Genomic DNA, 25,245 nt, shown 5'->3' with positions numbered 1-25,245 from the left:
CTCTTCCTCAAAAATAAAATGTTAAACCCTAATCAGTTGTCAGTGGAGGGGACCAGATCTGCCCATGGAAGGGCATTAAACACTATGGGAGAGAGTCCTTACTCTGACCATGTGACCCTGTCATTGCCTGGTAGGGATTCTCTCTCATTTCCCTTTAAATTTCCTTGGGAATTGAAAGTTCCGCCATGGGCAGTATCTATGAAAAGGGCCTTTTCTTTACAGGAAGTAGAATCTGAAATTCATGGAAATAAGGAATTTTGACAGGAAAGAGCAGCTTGCCAGCCAACTTCATGACTGACAGAAAATTGCCAAGTGTGGCATTTTAAAAGCTAGGAAGTAGCCTTCACAGTCCCAGGTATCCTCCTAATCTCCAGGCTGTGAAGCAGGTGAAATCTGACTGGAGCACAGGGGGGAGCGAGGGGGAGGAGGTTAGCAGGAGAGGTTGGATTGCCCTGAGCCGCCCCAGTTAGTCCCAGCTGCGTGGGGCAGATCCCGATAAACATCTCCGGAGTTAGAAGGGCTGTCCAGGTTCTGTAGCTGCAAAACACCAGCCACACTTCTCTGTAAATAGCAAATGATTTGTTTGTAGAAGTCCATGGGCTTTTTTTTTCCTTGAAAGTGAGTTCTGTTTCAAATGCAGTCTGTGTGGTTATATTTAAATCTTTGCTGAAAGTGGAATAGCTTTTGTCTCCTTGATCGTGTGACCCTGCGAAGACACTGAGGTGAACTTGGGAGGTGGGAGCCGGGGCTTCCAGAAGCCATCGACGTGGCAAACAGGATGCCGAGATTTCGTGACTTAGGTCATCCCTTCACCCTCAGTCCAGACTGTACTTGAACTATCTTCGAAGTAAGGAGAGCAAAGAAGCGCCTTGAATGCATCCATATCAGACACTTAAATGTCTTCCTTTAGTGACTCACATGTGATGCCAAACCTGTTATAAGAACTCCCTTTTCCCTTCAGAGAACATAAAACCCTACAGCTGTTATGAAATCAGTGTGTATGCGCTGTCGGGGCACCAGAGAGGATGCAGCTCCATCTGGGGTGACTCTCAGCACAAAGGTGAGTCTTGGGACCTTTTGCCAAATTTTGCTTTAGTTCAACAGTTTGGATTTGGAGGGTGACAAAAGCTTCCTGTGTTCTACTTTGCAGCACCACAGAGTGGCCCCCACATTAATGCCATCTCAGAGGAAAAAGGGAGCGTGTTAATTTCATGGACCGAAATTCCAGCCCAGGAGAAAATGGGCTGCCTCCTCCATTACAGGATATACTGGAAGGAACGGGACTCCAATACCCAGCCTCAACTTTATGGTATGTGTGAGAAACAAACGCAGTGGGACCTTTCTTATTTAGGTGTCAGGGACATATAACTATGTGCACGTGCATAAGTGGCACATAGTAGGTGCTCAGTAAATACTTGTGAAATTAATTGAAGAAAAATAAAAGATCTAAACACACACATGCACGCAGAGTTCCTGAATATGTTATGCGCCAAGCAAATTGAAGAAGCAAAGGTAATGGACTAGGCTCTCAGGAACTGCTCAGACAGGGAGACAGCATTTCAAAAAGCAGTAACAGCACTTACATAGACCCCTGAGGTTTGCAAGGGAGGAGTTGGAAGAAATTTTGAATCCCCACATTTGCAAACACTATCATAGAGTATTATTTTCTCCTTAAAATGGGTAAAATACAATACAGTTTAAGTCACTTCTTATCACCCATAATTATTCTATAACTTTAAAACGAAAGCAATTAAATTCTGGCTGGGACATTATCTCAAGTGATTTCATCTCTCATTTATGTAGCAGCTCCAAGTCACTTGCCAGATTTGATGTTCAAATCTTTGATTTATTCAGAGTCGTGTTTGTTTGTTTTTTTTCCTGGCTTGACCTTCTTTTTATTTCACAAGCATCTGGCTTTCTTTCAGGAGCATTTATCATAAAGAAGCAATATTTTTATTCCTTCATGAGAGCTGTTAGGTCCAGGAAGAATGCAGCAAAGCCACCCTGAGTTGTGGGTGCCAGCAGAGAGCTGCCTGCAAGAGTGACTTTTACCTGGGAAATTATACAGGGTGGTCCTTTCTCTTGACCTTAGAAGGTCTTCAGTATTGATTTTCTGAAAGTTATGACTCTTAATGCTAGTTAATTTTTATTATATAAATAACACTTGCACATGGTAAAAAACATTCAAATAGTTCAGAAAGCTATACAATGGAAATTATCTCTTTCTCCATTCTTAAGTTATAGCAGTTCTTCACATGGTGTTCCAGAAAAAAACTTAATGCAGATAAAAGCATATATTTGGGATCATCATCTGTATTCTGATCTACATCTTGATTTTACCTCTCAATAATATATCAGTCCACATCAGTCCGTATGGATTTGCATCACTTTTTTTTTTTTTTGAGTTTTAGAATGAGTTTATTCAAGGATGTTCTTAGGAAGGTAACAGTGTTTGTTATTAAAAAAAACTTCTGTTTCTTCATGCTGAAAAGGTAATGTAAGAGGCTAGAGTTATAAGCTTCTTTCTATTGGAATTCTGATAGTATATATAGCTCAGTGTAGTCATTTCTGCGATGCCAGAATAAATAAAAAAGTCTCTTCTATGCTTCTCTTCAAAAAAGCGATGAATAATAACAGAAGATGGCATTAAAAAAGCCATTTTTTTTTTCTATTCATTCTGTAGTATTGGAGCCAGTATTTTTACCATCACAGGCTACAATTTTCACTTTATCCACTTGAATAAGTTCTTTCACCTCTCTGAATTCAACATCATTCAGTACAAAAGTCCACACATTATCGCAGAATCTGTATGTATTTAGAGAGCCCCTGAAATTGACTCTGTTCCTGACCCTCTGCTCCAGTGCTGAATTTATAGCTTTATCAAACTGAAGTAGAACTTGAAGGGCAAGTTGGGGGGTGATCTGTTGAGACTGTATGAGCCCATCAAGGCTCTCCTGGAGACTGTTTCCCAAAGTGGTATTTCTGTATAACTGATATGCCGTGGCTTAGGAGGAAGAAATTGTTTTTCTTATTGAGGCTTGCATTGATGTCCTGGCTAAAAATACCGTGCTGGGCTGAGGACCTCCCCAGTACCGTTCGGCTGGCGCCCTGTGGACCACAAACCTCCCGCCCTGCATCATTCTTTTTTAACAGTTCTGTAGAATTCTATTGTAAGGCCTTGCAAGCAGTCACTTAACTAATCCACCATTGCTAAGTAGAATCTATCATTGTACAGAGCTGCTTCCTACTGGGCCTGTCAGGGTAAGTCAGTTCAGAAATGCACCCCAGAACCTGATGACTTCATTGACCTCTTTGTGGGCCATTTGGAATTCTCCATGTGAAATGTGCTCCTTCCTCCCACCCCCAATTGTCATTTTAGCAGAATTTAAACCATGATGGCTATTAACAATCAACACGGTCAGTTGGTTCTTAAAGCTACTCTTGTACATGTTGAAGAAAATTTCTACCTTATTTTACCACAAATCTGATGAATCTGAAATCTATGTAAGAGCATTTTAAGTTTTATTTATTTATTTATTTATTTAGTAATCTCTATACCCAACTCAAGACCTGGAGATCAAGAGTTGCACACTCCACGGACTGAGCCAGCCCGGCGCCCCCTCTGTAAGGGCATTTTAAAAGAAGTTGAGGGGCACCTGGGTGGCTCAGTCGTTAAGCATCTGCCTTCAGCTCAGATCATGATCCCAGGGTCCTGGGATCGAGCCCTGCATCGGGCTCCCTGCTCTGCAGGAAGCCTGCTTCTCCCTCTCCCACGCCCCCTGCTTGTGTTCCCTCTCTCGCTGTGTCTCTGTCAAGTAAATAAATAAAACCTTAAAAAAAAAAAAAAAAGCTGAAAGGAGGTGCAGATTCAAAGTCCTATTTCACACCAGTTTAAATTAAGTTTTCCTTTTGTTTAGTAAGCACTCAGTGATGAATTAGACCTGTCCCCTATCTTCAGAGAGCTCGCAGTCTACCGAGGGAGATGGAAAAGTCCACAGAAGTGATATAACTGCTGTGATCAAGGACTGACAATTCCCTATGGTGTTTGGCAACCAGAAATCATTGGCAAATCCACAAGTACAGTTTCTAGAGAGTAATAGAGGGCAGTAGGTTAAGGACGAGGGAAAAAGACGCCCAAGAGAGCGGCATCACAAACGGAGAGCCAAGGAAGAAGGGGCCCTGTCCTCTTCTTCCCTGGGGGGCAGCAGCGTGAAGGGCACATGGGGAGTGCAGTTGTCCTGCCTGAGCAGAAGGGAGGCGTGCAGCTGGGGTGGGGCATCTGCGTTACAGGGGATTCTCTGGAAACGTGCCCGTACCGCTGTGTGCACCGAGAGTGCATGTCTCCACGGGCGCGTACATTGTGCTTTGTTACTCCTGGGCTGCTTGTGTCCACAGACTCTTTCACATCCTGAAAGAGGAAGCTGTGGCAATTTGCTCACCGTTGTCTCCCCGGACCTACAATACAGCTAGGCATACAGGAGGTGCTTTGTAAAAACAGTATTTGTTGACGGACACATGAGTGAATATTGCCCCACACTTTGTTAAACCAATGTAGATTGTTAGGTTAGAGCTAGTTTGCAGTAACAGCAGCTGTTTTGTCTGGTAGCACTTGACCTTCCTGCCTGCAGCCTTTCAAATGATTGGCAACTACCCCATCTTCCTAAACTGGTGCCTCCTCAGTTCACCACCCACCATGGGAGCCTAAAGTTTCAGACCCCCCCTATTGAATGCCCCCCTTTCTCTCTGCTGGAGATCGCAGTCCAGACCAGGCAGCAGAACCAGTATTTCTGGCATGACTTCCTTGTCCCATTACTCAACACAACCTCTTCTGCTAGCCAAACTGCTGGTGCCATCACCTGCCTCACTGCTCCCTCCACGCAGTTACTGTTTTTGTTCTTCAAATATACGTGTGTGTGTGTGTTTGTGTGTGTGTTTGCATGCAAACCTCTTTGGCCCAGCAAACCGTTCAAATCCCTGCCCTTCTGTTTTGAGCTCTCATTTCACTCTCAGAGCTGAAAATGCCTCCACACAGTCGGGATAGTTGACTCTGATGCTCACTGATGCTTTGCTGCAGCAAAAGTCTCTCCAAAATTTATTTTTTCATCCCCTGCCTTAGGAATAAGGAAAAAGATTTTTGAGTTTAATCATACTGCTTAAGTCTGTGCAAGCAATTTCACCAGGTTAGAGTTGGCTTGCAGTTTTCCACGTGGTACTTTTTTCTCAACAGGATGTTGAATATAGAAATTGCTCTGATAGTCATAGCTGTTAAGTGATCTGCTCAGGCCTCAGCCCTGTTGGGTGGAGTGGCCCTGATATTAAAGGACTCCTTCTTGCTGGTTGCCCATAGTAAGCAGGGGTGTGGGAGTATAAGAGGTCTGTTTTCCCCACTAGATGGTGAACTCTTCGAGGCGGATTCTGTGCCTTTGAATACTTGGTGACTTGTCCAGAGCACAAGCTCAATAAATATTTGTGACTGTTGAAATAAATTTGGCAAACAGGAGCATTGTCTGACCTGCCCGGGGGTTTGTGAGGTGGTAACTGATGTTGCGGCTCAAAGTGCTGAGTTCTAGTTTCCACTTTGATCACCAGCACAGGCGCATCTGCTGAATGAGCCAGCAGGCTACTCCTGCCAAGGTTCTGCCCTTGATCTTGTAGTCCCCCTGCCCCTGCATCCCCAGCTTTTCAGAAGTCACTCCAAAACTCACACCCGGCAGATCTCTGGAGAAGATTGCCTATGTACTACAGGAGGAGAAAAACAACATCAGTGCATTGCCCAAAAAACCCAACATCTTCCCTGCTGAGACTCTGCAGGAGTGTTGAGAGCAAAAGGGACTGATAATCTAGGCTTAAACTGCCAAGTAAATCTAATCTAAGTACCATTGCTCCCACGTTTAGATTTTATGTCAAAGCGGATCATCGTATTAAACCCATTAAGACCAGTATCCAGAACCTACCCCCAAAAAAGCAGAAAATCAAAATTAATGTTGTCTATTTCATTAACTGCTAAACTTAGCTTGCTTAAAAATTCCATTGAAAACATTTTGTGTATTTAATTTCCTCCCCAAAAGTTCTCAAAGAGATCTAAAAATGTTGGAAACATTATAGTCATAGGAAATAAAAGGAGTTACTACAGCTAAATAATTTCAGAAGCAAAATGATAGGGGCACCTGGGTGGCTTAGTTGGTTAAGTGTCTGCCTTTGGCTCAGGTCATGATCCCCTGGGATGGAGCCCCACCTGGGTCTTCCTGCTCAGCGGGGAGCCTGCTTCCCCCTGCTTGTGCTCCTGCATGCACACTGTCTCTCAAATAAATAAAATCTTAAAAAAAAAAAAATCAGAATGATAGAAGTTCTTTCAGAGGATTTTACCACAGAAAATATATTTCGTTATTTCGGTATGCTGTGAAGTAGGACCTCCATAAATGACAGTATCTAGGGCCTATTAAAATATTAAGTACTAATGAATTAGGACTGTTTTAAAACAACAATGTGCTTTTCTCTTTCAAATTAAACAGAGCATTAACAACAACAAAAATAAGTAAAAGCTCACATTCAAATACTTCCTTTAATATGTGCCTTTCTTGTTTTATCTTTATCCTCCTTTCAGAAATTCCCTATAGGGTATCCCCAAATTCACATTCAGTAGACAACCTGCAGCCCAGTGTGACATATGTCCTGTGGATGACAGCTCTGACAGCTGCTGGTGAAAGCCCCCCAGGAAACGAGAGGGAATTTTGTCTGCAAGGTAAGAAACAACTTTAAATATGGTGTGTCCACCCTGGATTCCTACATGGGCATACAGTCCCATTATGTCTGGCATAGAGATGATCAGAGTTTCTCTAATTCATTAATTACGTTCTTGCTGCTACACCTTTGCACTTGCTGTTTCCTTTAACTGGAGTACGCTACCACTTCATGGTCTGCTTGGAGATAGTACCTACTTATTTTTCAAAACTCAGCCTAAATGTTTCCTCCTCCAGGAAGCCTTCCCAGATGCACCTCCATAATTCCTTCATAATGCATTACATTTGACCCCTATTCAAAACTCTGAATCCAATAGGCAGGAACTGATATCTGCTTATCTTCAAGGTCTAGTACGGTGCCCAGCACATGGTACTTGTTCACTAAATATCTGTTCCAATGACCAATGAGAATAATCTCAATAATAATAATAGCAGCCATTGCATATCAGATAGTTACTATGCACCGGTCATTGTGTTAAGAGCTTTGCATACTGTATTTGTTTGCTGGGGCTCTTCTAACAAAGTGCCACAAACTGAGTAGCTTAAACAATAGAAATTTATTTTCTCACACTTGGGGAAGGTGGAAGTCTTGAGTTCAAGGTGTCAGCAGAGTTGTTTCTTCTGAGGACTATGAGAGAATCAGCTCCCTGCTTCTCCCCTCAAGTTGAGTGGCAGTCTTTGGTGTTCCTTGGCTTATAGATCTCTGCCTTCATCTTCACATAGAATTCTCCTTGGGTGGTCTTTGTTCAAATTTCCTCTTTTTATAAGGACACCGATCATACTGGATTGGGGCCACCCTCCTCCAGTCTGACCTTATCTTAACTAATTACCTCTGCAATGATCCCATTTCCAAATACGGTTACTTTCTGAGGTACTGGAGGTTTAGAACTTCAACATATGGATTTTTGGGGTGAGAGGACACAATTCAACCTGCATAACACATACTTTTACTCATTTAATCCTGACCATAGCCATGTAAAGTGTCTGCTTTACACGAGTGTACCTGGCCACAGTACCAAGAGGCACTCAATTGAAAATGAATAAAGGAATAGGGATGAGGATGCCTTTTTATAAGGCCCAGAAGGTACAGAAAGATTACCCAAAGTCATAGAAGTGGCAAGTGGCCGAACTACAATTCAAACTCCGATTTTAGTGACTTCAGTTAAATTGGAGTATATAAAGAAGTGACCTAGCTAACATGGGCCTCCCTCCGCAGGCTAAATTGTGCTGTTCTCTTTGGTAGCACCTGTCTGCATCTGGTCCAAGCATGAAACAAGCTGTTTTGCTTTGCAACATGGGGTATCAAGTTAATCATTCAGGACTTTGTTGTTCTATGCCAGGTACTTCTCCACTGGGAAAGCTGAAACCCCATCTCCTAGTACTCCCATGAAAGCTAACTTTTGAGCAATTAATTGGATTAACGACTCAGCATCTTTCTACTTGTGATACTCCAGACTTGTCCCATCTGCCCAGGAAGGACAGCAGATGCTAAAGAAATGTCAGATCATGCAGATTCTGGGTGGGTGGGTCGGTGGGGAGTAGCAAAGCTGCTTGTGTCAACTCCCTCTTTCAGCCCTGGTGACACACCTCTCTCAGGGCTGGCAGGTCTGTGGCCTCTAGTCCCTCCCTGCTCACCCTCCCTCCCTCCACCCCAACCCCCGCCCCCACCTCCCCCTCTCCTGCACTCCATCAGAAGAATCTTTCTGCAAGACACCCTGCTCCATGCTGATATTCCACCTCCTGTGGCACCCATCAGTAGTTCCCCAAGGGCCTTCAAGCCGGAATTCAAACTGGTCCATTCCCAAGCCCTGCATGATCTGCTGCTCCTGTTCACCCGTCTAGCTTCATCCTCTGCCACATGCTCATCATTTATACTTGAAAGCAAGACCAGACTACCTGTGGTTGCCCGAAAGTGCCGCACTGTTTGCTCTTCCCATGCCTTTGCCTGGTTCTGTCTAGTCTGCTTCCCTAACTTGTCTGCTTTGCTCGCTCCATCCTTCAAATCTGTCACTTTTCACATCGTGCCTTTGGGAGAACAACCTGAGCTGCCCTTGATGTCATTTCCCATGCTGATCCCTGCTACACTGTCTTGTACATGCCTTTTTTTTTTTTTTTTTGTATACCCCATGGCATCATGGTTTGTTTACATGTTTACACATCTGTCTCCTGGACTAGATTCATGACTTAAGGCAGGAGAGCCCATGTCCTAGTGATCTCAGCATCCTAGCACCTAAGAGGGCCTGATGCATTAATACTCAATAACTGGATGATGTAATGAAGAATGCTGACACACAGCAAAATACATATTCATAGCAAGGAATCAAAACAATTTCAAAGACCCTAGTTAGACAGAAGGCTTTTCCAATAGCTTAGTAAAATCAGTAATACCATTTCTCAAGGGCTGCTTATGTTCAGAAAAAGCACCATGTGCTTTATATGCACCATCTCTAATCTTCACAGCAACCTGCAAGGTAGACATCATCATTCACCTTTTATAGATCAAGAATATAGATCAGTCTACTGATCACACAGCAGTCAGTGGCAAAGCCAGGACTAGAATTCAGGGCTCCCAGTTCACAGCCAGTGCTTTGTGTACCATATCCCCTTCTCCTTCTGCCCCTGTTAGAGGAAGGAGCCCTTGTAGGGCTGGAGTCCCTTCCTTAGAACCACAGAGCTGACCCCCTTAGGGCCCCTTCTCCCTAACTGAAGGGACAAAAACAAGTTGGCCTTGTTCCTGAGCCCAGCTTCCCAGTAGCTGTGGGTAGGTGCCAGAGGGTTCACGAAACAGTATTTTTAGATGTTCATTGCAGGTAACTCAGTCACAAGGTTTGCTAACTTTTCAGGTAAAGCCAATTGGAGTGTGTTTGTGGCACCAAGCATTTGCGTTGCTGTCGTCATAGTGGGCATTTTCTCAGTGCGTTACTTCCGGCAAAAGTGAGTTGGTTACATTTTCCAATTTCAGTAAATTTATTTTTTTTAATGATAATAGCTGTTGCCACTATGTGTCAAAGAAATGGGCTTTCTCAAACATTGCTGGTAGCAGACTAAATTTATCCAACTTTCTTGGACAACAGTATATGTTAAATATTTTGAAAAAAATTAAAACTTATCTATGACCTAGCAATTCCTAAGTAGAGATTTACTCTAATTATATCATAAGTATCTGCAGATATTTAGTGGCAGATATGTTCACTGAATTATTGTTCATTAAAGGAGAACAATTTGAAACAACCTAAATGCTCAATGATGTGGGATTGGTTTCTACGTCATACTATATCTCATGCTGTATGGCATATTATATCCGTTAAAGAGGTATAAGAAAATTAAATGGTATATTTGCAATATTACATGTTAAAAAGGTTGCAAAGAATTACATACTTTTTTTTTTTTTTTTAATTTATTTGACAGAGAGACACAGCGAGAGAGGGAACACAAGCAGGGGGAGTGGGAGAGGGAGAAGCAGGCCTCCCGCCGAGCAGGGAGCCCAATGCGGGGCTCGATCCCAGGACCCTGGGATCATGACCTGAGCCGAAGGCAGACGCTTAACGACTGAGCCACCCAGGCGCCCCCATACTTTCACTTTTTAAAAAGTACATACACACACACATACCCATATGCAAGATATATCAGCTAGCATTAAATTTGGTTCTATATAACATAAAAAGCCAATTATAGGACTTAAACTAGGTGACAGTTTCTCACCCAAGTTAAGGAAGTATACTTAGGTCAAGGACTGGTGTAGTAGCTCTGTAGTCATCAGGGATCTAGACTCCTTCTTTTTGTGCCACTATCCTCTGTGGGCTTCCATCCTCAAGCTCACTTCATGGTCCGATGACCGCAGGAACTACACCCGTCATGCTTGCATTCTACAACTTACAGGCAGAAGGAAGGAAGGTGCCCACACCTCCCTATGCAGGAGCCTTTACATGAGTAAGTCAGGACACTTTTGGTTACACCTCATTGGCCAGAACTTGGTGGGGCAAGGGAGACTTAAAATTGTGGTCTGACATCTGGGCTCATTGTCATCCCAGTAAATCAAGGTCCTCTTCCTAAGGAAGAGGGTAAAGGAGTATTGAGTAGTGATTAACACACTTTACCCCAAAGATATGCACCAAAATATTAATGGTGGCTATATCAGAGGGTAGAATAACAGGTGATTATAGTTCTGTTTAACTATTTTCTACAGTTTCTTTAAACAAGTATTTTGTAAAGAGAATTTTTTAATGAGTTATTCAACACAGTTTTCTTCAAATGTGTAAAGTTAAGAGAAGAGGTCAGAATAAAACTAGCTCAAAGTCATTCTGCTAGCCATTGAACTTGTCTGAAAGGCTTTACATTTATTGAAGCTCCCATGTGTGACAGATACTTCAAAGCAGAGCTCTCTTTAGGCAGACTTTGAAAAGGTTTAATTCAAATAGAGTCCAGCAGGATCACAATTCATCTTCAGGGAAATATTATCAGGGTGAAGGCTTTTTTGTTCAAAAAAAAAAAAAAAGTCCCCAGATATGTGGCTTTAATAAAATAGTTTATTTCTCTCCCATAGAACAGTCCTGAGGTGAGTCATCCAGGTCGGTTGGCAGCTGTGCTCCACACAGTCATTAGGGACCCAGTTTTCTTCCACTTGATTGGCCCACCATCCCTTGGGCACTGTCCTCATCTGCATGATCTGCTCACACTTGTTTGGAGAAAAACCAGTCACATGGGCACATCTCTTGCTTCAAAGGGCTAAACATCCTGGAAGCTTTCCATTCTTATTAAACATCAAAGCTGATTTATTAAAGCCAATTCTTCAAAAATGTTTCATATTACTTTCGAATTTTTAAAAAATAAAACATTTAAGTCACATGCATTTATAAGAAACATTTTTAGGACTTTTTTCTTTCCATGTCACAAAAGTAATATAAACACATTTTAAAATACTTTCAAAAACCCAGAAATGATAGAAAAAAAAAGACCCATATTTCTTCTGATTATCAAATACAACTACTGTTGGGGCGCCTGGGTGGCTCAGTCGGTTAAGTGGCTGCCTTCGGCTCAGTTCATGATCCCAGGATCCTGGGATCGAGCCCCCCGCATTGGGCTCCCTGCTCGGCAGAGAGCCTGCTTCTCCCTTTCCCTCTGCCTGCCGCTCTGCCTACTTGTGCTATCTGTCAAATAAATAAATAAAAAATGTCCTTAAAAAAAAAAAAAAGAATCCAACTACTGTTAACAGTTTGGGTTATTTCTCTATTTTTTTTCTAGGTATTTTTTTTTAAACATGGTTATGTTCAAGCTACTTATGCCCTTTGTATCCTGTTTTGTTCTTTAAGGTTTTTTTTTTTTTACTTTATCCGTAATAGTTTACCTGTTATTACACTAATATTAAACTAAATATTAAGTTCTCCACAGATAAGAACCATTCTTCTTGCTTGCTATTCCATGCCCAGTATGTGGCATGTGCTCATCACACATTAGGGGTTTAGTCAGTGTTTGTGGAATAGAATGTATGGCTGGATAGGACAGCTAAACATTACATTGAGTAAAAGTTTCACAGTTTATTTAGTAAACCCCAAATGGCTGCATCATGACTCTATCATCTGTCCAGACTTCTCAGAAAACGAGTCTAGCCTTGCATGATGCATCTTCTTTCTCCTTCAGGGTTTTTATTGTATTCACTTGCATATCCCTATCCTGAACCATCTCTACAGTGAAATCAGTGCACGAAGAATCAATGCTTCCATGCCACCATGAGCACATTTAACCAGACGTCATTGTTTTATCTATAGGGCATTTGTTCTCCTTTTGGCCCTCAGACCGCAGTGGTGTAGTAAAGAAATTCCAGACCCAGCGAACAGCACCTGGGCCAAGAAATACCCCATCGTGGAGGTAAGGTTATAAAGCCTTACTGGTGAGTTGATTGGATTCCAGTGATGTAAGTTTCCCACTCTAGTTACAAGGTGCTTAGTTCCTATGGACAGGTGGAGCCCCCTGTGCTAGGTTACTGAGTCATCACTCCCATGCACAGGAATTTTCTGAAGCTTATGACCAAAAGACTAAAAGACCCATTGCTTTTCACTCTTCTCTCTGCCTTATATTCCTGTCCTCACCTCAACAACTTCAAAAGAAATAAAAAAGCAAGTATTTTTGCCATTTGCTGAGCACTAGCCTGACTCATCCAAATTCAAGAGAATTGGAGCTTTACCGTGACATTTCCTGTCCTGAGCATGGAACAGATAAATAGAGCTCAGACTATTTTGGTGTTGGCAGGAAGCCAGTAAGTCATTCCATTGTGTAAGGAAAAGGTTTCAAAGAAGGAGAGGCTGCTCGGCTGGCAGATGGGAGAGACTAAAGGATGAGAAGGGCACTGCCGCACAGCCCGAGGAGGTGAGAATAGCTCACGGTGGATCTCAGGTGGGGGTTCTGGGAGTTGGAGGCATCTGAATATGGAGCAAGACTGTGCATTTCAGGGGAGCAAAGAGGAGGAAGGCGGTATGCCGATAGTCTTCCCATTGCCCAGGACCCTGGCAGCCCCACACTTTTCCTCACACCTCGTAGCCATTCTCCTCCAAGATTCTTCTCCTCAGTTACATAGCACATTCTCTCATCCACACCCTTTCTCAGGCCAGAAGCCAGTGGTACCAGCTCCTGCTCAGGAAGAGAGGTTTCAGCCATGTCTGGCTCAGTGGGAACTGAAGTCACTGCTGTCAGGGCCTTTGAAATAAAGTTTGGGTGCAAACCCCACCTCTGCCACTTACTATGGTGCATGGCCCTTGGGCAATTTGCCTCATGATCTGAGCCCTAGTTTCACCCTGTGTAAAACAGGAATTGACAGTATCTTCCATGTAAACCAGTGTGAGGATTAAGATGCCATGTAAGGCACGTGGGTCATACAAGGCAAAGGTAGTTCACTTTCTTCCCAGGAATACTCACACTTGACATATTTCACTATTGAGGGATTTTGGCCCTGTTAAGTTACAATAGCAAGAACAATAATAGCAACAGTAGCTTTTATATATGTAGACATATATTTAATTATATGTATTATATGTCATATACATGATAATTATACATAATAGTATATAATTGTATTATTAAATAATATATTCATATGTTTATATATACATATATACAGGCATACCTCAGATTTATTGGTTTGGTTTTAAACTACTGCAATAAAGCAAATATTGTAATAAAGTCAAAAGAATTTTTAGGTTTCCCATAAAAGTTATGTTTATACTATACTGCAGTCTATTAAGTGTGCAGTGCATTGTCTAAAAACACAATATACATACCTTAATTTAAAAATACTTTATTACTAAAAAATGCTAATCCTCATTTGTGCTTTCTGCGAGTCATAATCACTGATCATAAATCACCATAACAAATATAATAATGAAAGAGTTTGAAATGTTGCAAGAATTACCAAAATGTGACACAGGGACACAAAGTGAACAAATGCTGTTGGAAACATGATGCCAGCAGACTTGTTTGAAGCAGGGCTGCCACAAACCTTCACTTTGTAAAAAAACACAGTATCTGCAAAGTGCAATAAAGCCAAGCATGATAAAATGAAGTATATCTATAGCCATATATAGATAGATAGGTAGATAGATAGATAAATAGATATAGAGGTAGATCTACAGCTATATAGCTTTTCTGTGCCAGGCACTTTAAAAAAACCTCTTTGATGCATTAAAATCTAATCCATACAACAGCTTTATGAGGTTATACTATTGTTATCCTCATTTCTCAGATGAGAAAACTGAGGCACAGAGGAACTAAATAACTTGCCCAACACTAGTTGGCTAGTAAATGGTGGATCCTGGATTCACATACAAGTAGGATGTGCTATCTGCCATTATATTCTCTAAAAGATCTTTAAGCATAGGGTGAGGGCAATGTTTCTAGCAGTCAACACCTCTGAGCTGAACAGGCTAACTGAAAAGGTATTCCCACGCTGGGCTCTCACTTGGGCATGCACTCGATAAGGATGCTACTGCTGGTGTCAGGGAGGATTCAAGTACCAGAAGCTGCATCAGCTGAGCTTCAAGATCTCTTCCAATGCTGAGATTCCACAGTCCCATGTCCTAAGAGCCTGAAATAGCATGGTGGGAAGCATCTCTGGGTCAGTCCTGGACACCTGGCTTCCAAACCTGTAGCTTTGGCGTCATGGTCTCTGTTTGCCTCTGCTTGGGCATGAGGAGAAACAGAGGTATGCAGGGCTTATGAAGGCTGTAAAAACCTAGAAGAAATGCTAAGACACACACACAAGGGTTAGGACAGTAACACAGGGAAAAGATAACAGAAATTGCCATCCATTTGTCCAGAGTTGTATAGTGTATGTTCATTGTAGCATTATAAATAGAAGCCAAAAAATTGGGCATAATATAGCCTTCCACCAGGGGAGCAGATTAAACGTGGGTACATCCATATTAAGCAACTACTAAAAAAAGAGAGAGATCTACATGTCTAAAAATCCCTAAGATATTTGAAGGTGAAAAAAAACAGTTTGTAACAGTTGTCTGAAATGGGTTCTCATTTGTATAAAAAGGAGATTTTATATACACACACACAACTGCAGCCTGTGTACAGGATATTTCTGGAAGCCTACATATGAAACTGATAATGTTGGTTGCCTTTGGGTAGCAGGTTGGAGGTAAGAGGGTCACTTAATTTTCATTACAAAGTCTATTTAAACTTTTAAATTTTTTTACAAAACTATGTGTATACATATCTTTTGCAAAAATAACCAGTAAATTAGAAAATAAAATTTAGCTTAAATATGGCATCTCTGATGATGGCCTTGAGGTAGCCTTAGAACACCATGTCACTTGACCCCTGACGTGGGTGGACTGTTTTGTTAAAGACCCAAACTGCTCTCCTGGTCATAGGCTGAGGCAAACATTAGAAACACAGTGTTCTTTCACCTCCAACAAAATTCTCAGAATTCTTTTGAGTTTCCAGGCCTTAGATCCCCCTTTACTTTTTAAGATGTGGCTAAAATATAACAGGTCTTCAAGCTCTAGAGAAAAGGCCAAATCATAAAGGGGATCACTGGGACGTTCTCCATTTTGAGCTTGTAGAAACTAAACCATGTCCACGAGGTACCTGAACGAATAGTGGTTCCAGGTCTTGTTAGCCAGAGGGCCTACTTTGTACAACTCTGAGGAGCAGGCTCTATCAATACTGTCAAAGCCTTCAAGAAGGCATAGCAAATGCCTCACCTTAAGAAAAAAACAAACCATTTCTGCATCCTATATAGTCTCTCTAACAGTGCTTTGTCAGCTCTGCTTCCCAGAGCTGAAGGCCATCTACCAAGCCAGACCATTGTGCCACTGCCAGTTTTGGGTAATGATCAGAAAAGAGCACACTCCCAAGAAGGAAACACACACTTACCCTCTAGCTTGTCAGTGGCCTTTGCGGAAGTCTGTCCTGAGACAGCACCATCATTCACTTGTTGGATGCATGCCATGCTCAAGGAAAGAAGGGGACATGAGAGGCCGATCCAGGCCTAAGCACTCTTAACACAACTTGGCATCTGACAGATGAGGGAACCAAAGGCCGGAGAGGTTGATGGAATTTGCCCAAGCTATAGAGTGTCAGAGTTGGGACTAGTCCTCACGGTTTCCCCTGTCCCAAGGCTATTTTTTGTCCTCCTCCTCCTCTCTTAAGGCATGAATGATCCCTGTTTTTAGATGGTTTATGGGCATGTTAAAAAAGAAGAAAAAGTGACAGTATAAAACATCATGTGCCAAGAACCTGACGGTGATTTCTTTGCTGTTGTAGGAGTCCAGTGCAGGAAACAATCAGGAGGGGCTTCATGAGAGAGGAAGGGCATCAAGCAGGAAATGGTGCAGCAAACAAAAGCAGGGTAGCAGCTGGCAGTGGAAGCACCAGCGTGGGGGTGGCACTGAGAAAAATGGTTTTAAAAAGACCAGGATGGTGTGCCTGACGTAGTTTCTGAATGGACAAAGGGGGAGGTAGAAGAAGGTGCAGGAACCTGACTACCCCACTAAGGGCTAGAAGCTTCACTGCAGATACTAAGTCTGAGTTGATGAAGGCTTTGGAACTCTGCTTTAGAAAGATCAAGCAGTCAGTGTGAAAGATAGTTTTGAGGGGTAGGTAGAGCCCAATAAAACCTAGAAAGAAAAATAACAAAGTGCTTGGACTTGGGACTCAGGAATTCATAATTTGGGAAAGGAAGAATTAGGACATTGAAGAGCTAGTAACTGATGTGATATTGACAAAGAGAAGGCAGAGAAGTAACAGACAAAATTAGCCATAGGGGTAAAAAGAAATGAACATTTTTCCAAGTTACTCCAGTTTCCAGTTTACCCTGCACCTTTAATCAAAGCCCAAACTCATTAGCATCCCTTAAAAACCTCTTCATCATATGGCCTCAGATTTCTGAAACCTCAGTTCACCTGGCAAAAGAAAGAACTAGCAGGTTCCAGAACAGACCAGTCCTCCTGGCCCATTACCTCCTTACTTGGAAAGCATCTCTTTCAAGATTCAGCTCCAGTGTGACATTTTGAGTCTTCCCTGCCTCTTCCCCCAGACAGGAGCAAGCCCAGCCTTCCCTTTGAACCTACTGTGCCCTCTATCCTAGAGAAATAGCTAGTGCAGTTGGACCCATCAGAAACAGTCTGGTTGAAGGTTGGGCTGGGTAGTGAGTCACTCACTGGCTAGGGGGTTCAGGAGTCCTTGGCTCCTGTCTTCTTCCCTGACGATGTTAACTGCTTCACTCCTGTCACAAAGTCAAGGGCCCACAATGTCCCACCTTGAGCCAACTGGGCAGCGTAGGCTGCGAGGCCTTTCATAACCCCAGAGAAGTCCGTTGTCAAGGGCTACTTACGTAACATAGCTGTATGAGCCTCTTCCTCCCCTTTCTCAGGAGAAGACGCAGCTGGCCTCGGACAGGCTCCTGACAGACTGGCCCAATCCTGAAGAACCTGAGACCCTGGTCATCACCGAAGTCCTTCATCAAGTGACCCCAGCCTTCAGACATCCCTATCACCCCAACTGGCCAGACAAGGGACAAGGAGTCCAAGGTCACTATACCTCTGAGGAAGACACAGGGTACAGTGCCTCAAGCCTACCACCTTCAAAAGCTCTTATAGCAGAGACAGGACAACTAGTGGATCTGTACAAGATGCTGGGGAGCAGGGGCCCTGACTCAAAGCCAGGACACCTAGCCAACCCTTTGACAGTCCTTCCAGTGGACTACCTTCCCACCCATGAGGGATACTTACCCTCCAACATACAGTATCTCCCTTCACATGAGGTTCCTGTAACTGACCCTCTGGAAGAACTAGAGACTCAGCACATCTCTCTTTCTGTTTTCCCTTCAAGTTCCCTTCACCCGCTCACCTTCTCCTGTGATAAGAAGCTGACTCTGGATCGGTTAAAGATGGGGTGCAGCTCCCTCATGCTGTAAGTGGTAAAGCTTGGAAAGTCAATGTGTCCCCAGTCCCCAATGTGTCCCACCTCCCCAGCCTCCTGCTCCAGTGGTCAATACTTCTGGGTGCTGCCATCAGGTTTGCAACTAGAGGGCAGACAAGCAGTTCAGGGTCAATCTTGGGAACTGAGAATTGGCCTTAACCCAGATACCTCGTCTTGCCTTCTCCAGAGCCTTAGGATTATGGTTAACCCTTGAACAGTGTGAGGGTTAGCGGCACAGGCTTAAATCAGTATATATATATATATTTTTTACTCTCCAGAAAGTTAACTGTTGGCCTGGTGACCACTCTTATTGATAACATATTTTGTGTATTATATACTATATTCTTACAATAAAGCTAGAGAAAATGTTAAGAAAATCATATGGAAAATGTATTTATAGTACTGTACTGTATTCACTGAAGAAAATCCACCTAAATAGACCCACACAGTTCAAATTCATGTTGTCCAATGGTCACCTGTACACCATGTGTACCTAGACTGCAATCTGGGTTCCTGCAACTTTCTTGGCTCTGTTGGCCAGTAAAGCAAAAGGGTAGCGTAGAAACCAAAGCTCTTACTAGCAATCACTAATAGTCCAGGGGACTATTCGTGCAGGTCATACACCTAGGTCAGTAGCATTCAATAGGCCTAAGGTAGAAATGTTTATATATCTTCACTGTTCAGTGCAGTAGATATGAACCACATTGGCTACTGACCACTTTGGAATGTGTGTAGTAGGACTGAGGGAGTAAATGGATTTTAATTGTAATTAGTCACACATGGCTAGTAGCTACTGTATTGGAGGGCACAGATCTAAATGACGGATACACTAGTAAGCATTATAGAGTTTTCAAAACAGATCAACCCAGTTTTACAGAGAAGACATAGAAGACCCTGGTGAACACCAATATAAAAGCCCCCCGCCCTCCTCGATGGTCATGACTGTCCTTGTGAAAGCCTACACAAATGTACCTTTTTCCTATTGTTTATCTTCACCCTCTTTCAGTGAATCAAGAGCAGCTTGATGGTGGAAAGTTACCATAAACCTGCCATTAAGACCCTGGGCCAAGCTTCCCCTCTCTGCAATCCAGTATCTTGGAAAGTAGTGGGCCAAAGGCTGACACCTTGTTTCTTCTTCCTTCTGCTGCAGCAGCTGTTGCCTTCAGGATCAGGGATGTCTCAGGGTCTAAGACCCAAATCATTAAGGTTACACTTGTGTCATCCCCTTCTCCCCAGGGCATCCTGTTTTTCCTTCCTCAGGAAGACTCTGAGCTGGTCCTCAGACAGCTCAAGTTGAGCCTAAAAGATACTTCTCTTTTCCTCAGCATGAGAACTTGGAACATGATACATGTTTTACTCATTTAAAGCTGTGGCCCCTGGCTTATCACCTTCCCCTACCCCATCACTGCCTCTATCCCTTCACTATAGGCCCTTCTGCAAAGCTGGTAGGGAAGTCTTCAAAATGCGTAGTGCCCTTCCCAAATAACAGGATGAAAGGTCCAAGAACCTTCTTCTTAAATCCCTGTCAAGCCCCAGGCCTACCCCCTACCCTGACCCCAACCCAAACACTGGCACCAAGACAGTGTTTGTTTACCAGATGTCCCTCAGAGCTCTAGAAATTGAAATCATGAACATTTGCTCCGCTTATTCATGTTTAATTCTTTATCTATGCTCCCTGTTCTTCGAACATACTTAGTTTCTTCAGGCTTTCTTTGAAAAGCTTAAGTTCCTTCCTTACATCTCTATTCTACTCTATTTAGGTGCTAAGCAGCACCCTCGCACATGGTTTCTTGCATCTCAGCAGATTCAGTGTTAGCTTGTCTATACCCAGGATGTGGTGTCCCATGTTTGACTGTTTACAATGGGTCGTAAAAGACAAGGCCACCTCCTCAGAAGCTGGCTAACTTATCGCCTCTTGACAATGGGAGCCAACTTCTCTTCTTGAAATACCTTTATTGCCTATCTCTGATTTTCTTTTGATTGCCTGATATCCATCTTAAGTCATTCATCCCCTCCCCACTTGGACCCAACACCCAGCTCCAATCTCCTTATTACCCCCTAGACCCTTTCCTGTCTCCAGGTGATACTGCATTTGTTTTCCTAAAAAGTAAAAAAAAATTAAGAGAGACTTCCTTGACCTCTAAAGGCTCCTTCTAAGACCACAGAGGTCTCACCCTCTCAATGCTTCCCTAAGCATGATGCCCATACCACTTACTTCCTCTACTGGACTGTAAATAACATGAAGGCAGGAACGATGGTAATCTGCTTCCTCAGCACCATGCCTCGTTCATAGTAGGCTATCAATAAAAAGTAAGAACGATCACCTGCCACTGTTTTCACTTGTTCCTTCTGTTCCAGAAGCCAGTCTAGTTGTGCCTGCTTCCTCTTTATTGGGACAACTGAGTATTTGTTTTTCATTCCCAACACTCTACCCTACTGTCACTAACAACATTGCTATATAATACATGTAGCAGTAGCTCTTATTTTAAAGACCTCTTTGGGCATTAGTTACTCCACTCTGCCACATAAAATATCCTCTTTTCATGAAGAACAGAGGACGGGTAACCTTGTTCTGCCCTTGCCAAGTAGTTTTCACAATCCCCTCATCCTGCAGATGCAGTCAAAATACCGAATCAGGTTGCCTCCTTTAACCAGGACTAGATGAGGCTCATGAATATTTATATGCCCAGTTTTTATTACTCAGGATACTTAGCTATGATTTTAATCCTCACTCCTTCTGTACATCCCAAAATCAACCCAGAAATTTCTGTTCTATTGAAACACATCAAATTCCTTATTCTCTGAGACCTAGATACTACAAATGGAGTCCAAGTTCACTCTTAGTGGATTCATGGGACTCTCCACCACTAACTCTTGTGTAGAGATCCGTATCTTAAATTGCCTCTTGAAAGGGTCCTCTTTCTCAGAAGCCGGAGATTTTATTTCCTGGGCCTCTGTCTTCTTTTTTGGCAATAAAGTCTAACTAGTGTTATCTAGTTCTTTCCCTTTACTGACTTTTCCCTTCCATTCTGTCCTAATTTCTCAGCTTCCATTAATAGCCCACAGCTGCAACTCACCAAGGCCGAGGCCAGTGAAAGACATGCCAAGCTAGGCACATTCTATTCTAGTCAATCCCTTATGTTTGATTCTTGGTTTTTCTCCATTAGCCTCTTTTTCCTTCATCTGATACAGTTGTGATCTGTTCCAATATTGCAGCTCAAACCCTCCAAAAGAACCCCATTTTTCTCTTCCCAATGTGAAGGACTCCTGGACATTCATATTATCCACCCTATGAAAGGCTAAGTGAACTCTGAAGTCACTTCTCTAGCATAACTAGAGATCAGAAAGATCTCCTTTCCACTAATAAAAGATACACAATCAATTGGCTGTCAACGGAAAAGAGATCTTTACGTCACAGCCTAAATGAGAATAAATCTCCAATAATAAACTTTGCAAAACACATACACTAAGTTAGATAAAAATATTTGCAATATATGCCCAAAATAACTAACTTAGGTGCCCTTAAGAGATCAGTATGATAAAAGCCAACACTAAAGAAAAATGGACTGGACCAACTCACAATACATGTAACTGCCCAAGAAACATGAAAGAAACAATCACCTGGAATCAAAGAAATGAAAGTTAAATACCATTTTTCACTTACCAAATTAGCAAAATCAAGGGAAAAATTAGCCAGTATTAATCAGAGAAACTGGTGCTCACAACCAGGAATGTTAGCTGGCTCCTTTCTGGAGGCAGTTGGATAAGTAACTCCACTGGATAAAGGACTGATCACAGCATAGATTAAAATGGAGAGGGGGCCTAAATGCCCTTCAGTAGAGACCTGGTTATAGCATAATCCATATTATGAAACACTCAAGTTTCATGGAATCTGATTCCACCAGTTTTAGGACACACCATTACTTTATGTTCTGAGCAGGAAAATTAAACTGTAATATTCCATCAATTTCTATGATGAACGTCCCCCCCCCCATTTTAACATGCCTGAAATTGGAATGGATTTTAGAATTGCTGAAAAGCATACTATACAGTCTTTATAAAAGTATAACAATATTTGACATGGAAATGGTCAGTTACAAAAGGCTGAATAGAATCATCTCACTTTTATAAAATCAATGCAAAAACAAAAACAAAAAACAACCCTGGAAGAATATACACCAAACTGCTAATGGTTATCTCCAGCCATAGGTTTTTAAATTACATTTTTGCATCCTTTTCACCAAATACTCATTACTTTTATAATTGGATAAAGTCAATAAAATATGAAGTATTACCAATTTCTTTCCGAAGACTTGAAACAGTGGATCTAGAGACAGACCCTACTGAGCTGAGCACTTTCTTTAAGCCCATGCCGCTTTCATCCTCCACCGTGTCTGGCACTTTCACTGACCAATAGTACTCCTGTCAGAGGGTATAGCAGAAAAGTAAAAAAGGCAAAGTATATGACACACTTGGTGAGGGTGGGGGTTGCAGATTTTAGGGTAATAACTTAAACGATGGATCTTGAAAATACAAAGTTTGTATCACAAGCCTATTTTTCCCAAATCCCCCATTTTAACAGGAATAATGATCAATAACACATAATACAGTCCTTAGTACATGCAGTTTTGAAGGGTGTAATGCAGTGCTGACTACAGAGGTGGGGAAACAGATACAAACTAAGTCACGTAACTAGTACGTAATACTGGGCAGTCTTGTTTCAGAGCATAAACTTTACTCTAATTCCTTCCTATGCAAGACTGCTCTACTAATTTACATCAACTGGGGTTCTGACTGTAGTTGACTGTTAATTCCATAAAAATCTTTGATGCCTATTTTTACTAGGTAACCAAAAAATGGCATTTCTATACTTTTGAAGTTCTAGATTATTGGTTCTTGAGAAATCTACCTAAAACCATGGTAAAGCTTTAATGACCAGAAAAAATCTGGCACTCCTGAATTTGCAAATCTACCCACCCAGCTAATCTAAATCCTATAATAGAAGGCACAGGTAGGCCACAGAAAGTAACACTCCCAGTAAAGTCCATTATTTTAAAGAATTGATAAATTGAGTATTTAAAGCTGTAAGAACATTATGCCTTCTAAATAGAAAAATAACCAGAGCAATGTGTTTTCTCTTTAATTAAAAAACAGCTATTACCCCACCCAACTTATCTATTTTTTTTTCCATATATGAAGGCTTTCTTGGGGTTGCATTTGACTTAATTTTGTTGTGAATGTGAATTATTGAAACATAAATGCCCTTCCTCCATTCTGTGGTAATTGGTTCCACATTTTGCTACTGATCATTTATTTAAAGCAGCAAAACTAGTGTTAATTGGATCTGCTGAGATTTCAATCACATTTGTAAGAGACAAACTTATGTGCTGTCATGGGTTCCCTTTAAGTCAATTCATGCCTTTTTTTAATTTCCACAAATTTAAATAATTCTTCCGTAAGAGACCCTGGCCTTGCCCTAGGCAAAAGAATGTGAGGTGAGGCTCAAAATACCCTTCCTTGTCAATTTGACTACCTATAAGTTAATAATAGGACCCCAAAGAAATACTCTAACAACTATTAGGGAGTTCCTCAGAGAATAAACTGTTCTCAAAAGCCCTGAATTGTCACTGAAAAGGCCTGAACGCCCCATAGCAGAATACTTTTACTAGTTCAAAAAACTGCAAAAACATTCTTTCAAAATCAGATGAAAACCAGAAACATAAGACACTTATTCTTTATGAAAGAAAATCTCAATTCACCTGCTAAAATGGCAATCATAGCAGACAATGTGGCCTATGTTAGGCTGAGGGCACATTTCTTGTGCCACCTAAGCCAAGGAGCCTGGAGACCCCCATCCCCAATCTTCCCCAAACAAAAACTCTCAAGGTTGAAAATAGGGTGTTGCAAGATTTCATTTAGAAACAGAAATCTTCCATTATTCCATCACAGAGAGTAAAATGATCACTTGCCATCTTTCCACAACACTGCGTAAAATACTTTTAAAAAGGCTTTCTCCTACTTGTACTACAACGTCATTATGACTAGATTACTTTGCATTCCTATACACCCCCTTTACTTTACCCCTCCTGGTCTATGGCAGGGTAGATTTCAAAGCAGCTGCAAAGAGAGTTTTTAGAAAACACCTTTGACCTGCTTCCAACAGACTAAAATAACTTGCAAGGATAATTAAGTCAGTAAGTCGTTTCTCCAGCTACAGATGCAATCTTCAAATCAATTCAGATTTCTTTCCTCTAAAAATCTGCAGTTATTTTTAAAGTCTAATAACTCTTAAGTAACAAGACTGATGATCCTGGAAAAAAGGGGAACATCCATGCCCTCCTTAACTGGAGGTGCTTGTTATTACAGTTATTCCAACAATATACTGGCAATTTTCTCTTGATAAATCCTGCCCATTTTCTCCCGAAGGGAACGTCTTCTCAGATTAATTCACTTAGCTTTACACAGCATCCAAAGCCCTTCTCTACTTAAGTCAACATGACTTCCAGAGTTCTACCATGACCCAAGTGTCTGTGTGTAGGCCTCCGGAGGGGTCAGTCTAATTGTTAAAAACTTCGATTTACTGGGTTTTCTTAATACAGTGACTAAATGCCACTCAATCTTGAAGGGATACCATTATGAATAAAATATACCTGCTAAATTATGCTGATTTCCTTCCTAGTGACCAGTTAACAGGTCTTAAAAGTACCTTTATCCAATCCATTCTTCTCATGCACTCTTCAGCTCTTTAGATGTTAGCACTTAGGTAAAACCTTGGTAACTATGTACATAAAATCATGCTGAAACAAAATTATCTGTCATTTTGGAAAAGTTCTTCCTTTACTGGGGGAAAAAAAAAAAGTGTGGAACCCTCACTGGAAACTCAGAATTTCTAGATAAAAGACAAACTCTCTCTAGACAGCAAAGTTTTAGTTCGATTCACCAATGAAAGCCTAAACATTTTCAGCCATGAAACTGGAAGTTGGCGGGGGGTGGTGACAACTACCATCTTCTTTGCTCTGTTTTACCCAACTACTTCTGGCAGTCTGAGCACTCTGAGTGTGGCTGCCAAACAAAGCAACATTTC

At 41.9% G+C, this 25,245-nt stretch overlaps 2 protein-coding genes across 2 annotated transcripts in view; one reads left to right on the top strand and one right to left on the bottom strand.

Moving 5' to 3' along the window:
• Nucleotides 1-18,209, top strand: part of IL12RB2 (interleukin 12 receptor subunit beta 2) — a 67,988-nt gene extending 49,779 nt beyond the window's left edge. Inside the window, exons 11-16 of the mRNA XM_035018306.1 lie at nt 962-1,060; nt 1,151-1,309; nt 6,605-6,742; nt 9,584-9,674; nt 12,506-12,605; nt 17,614-18,209. Coding sequence (XP_034874197.1) covers nt 962-1,060; nt 1,151-1,309; nt 6,605-6,742; nt 9,584-9,674; nt 12,506-12,605; nt 17,614-18,156 — 1,130 coding nt within the window. The 3' untranslated portion in view covers nt 18,157-18,209. The remainder of the gene's footprint in view (nt 1-961; nt 1,061-1,150; nt 1,310-6,604; nt 6,743-9,583; nt 9,675-12,505; nt 12,606-17,613) is intronic.
• Nucleotides 2,655-5,917, bottom strand: LOC118020343 (transcription initiation factor IIA subunit 2-like). The gene is made up of 2 exons (XM_035020251.1): nt 5,878-5,917; nt 2,655-3,004 (listed from the first exon to the last, which is right to left on the bottom strand). Exons 1-2 carry the CDS (start codon nt 5,915-5,917, stop codon nt 2,673-2,675), a joined length of 372 nt encoding a protein of 123 aa, XP_034876142.1. The 3' UTR covers nt 2,655-2,672.
• Nucleotides 18,210-25,245: the final 7,036 nt, after the last annotated feature.

The sequence above is a fragment of the Mirounga leonina genome, unplaced genomic scaffold (assembly GCF_011800145.1).
Source record: "Mirounga leonina isolate KUSES-001 unplaced genomic scaffold, KU_Mleo_1.0 Mir_173, whole genome shotgun sequence".
Classification (NCBI taxonomy): domain Eukaryota; kingdom Metazoa; phylum Chordata; class Mammalia; order Carnivora; family Phocidae; genus Mirounga; species Mirounga leonina.
The sequence above is the reverse complement of the archived record's forward strand: the minus strand, read 5'-3'. Positions and strand labels throughout refer to the sequence as shown.

Bases quoted from the DNA above. Each gene is read 5' to 3' on its own strand.
- LOC118020343 (XM_035020251.1), bottom strand. From the start codon at position 5,917: ATGATCCGCTTTGACATAAAATCTAAACGTGGGAGCAATG. The intron at 3,005-5,877 runs GTACTTAGATTA...CTTCCTCCTAAG, and splicing joins ATCTAAACGTGGGAGCAATG to CCACGGCATATCAGTTATAC.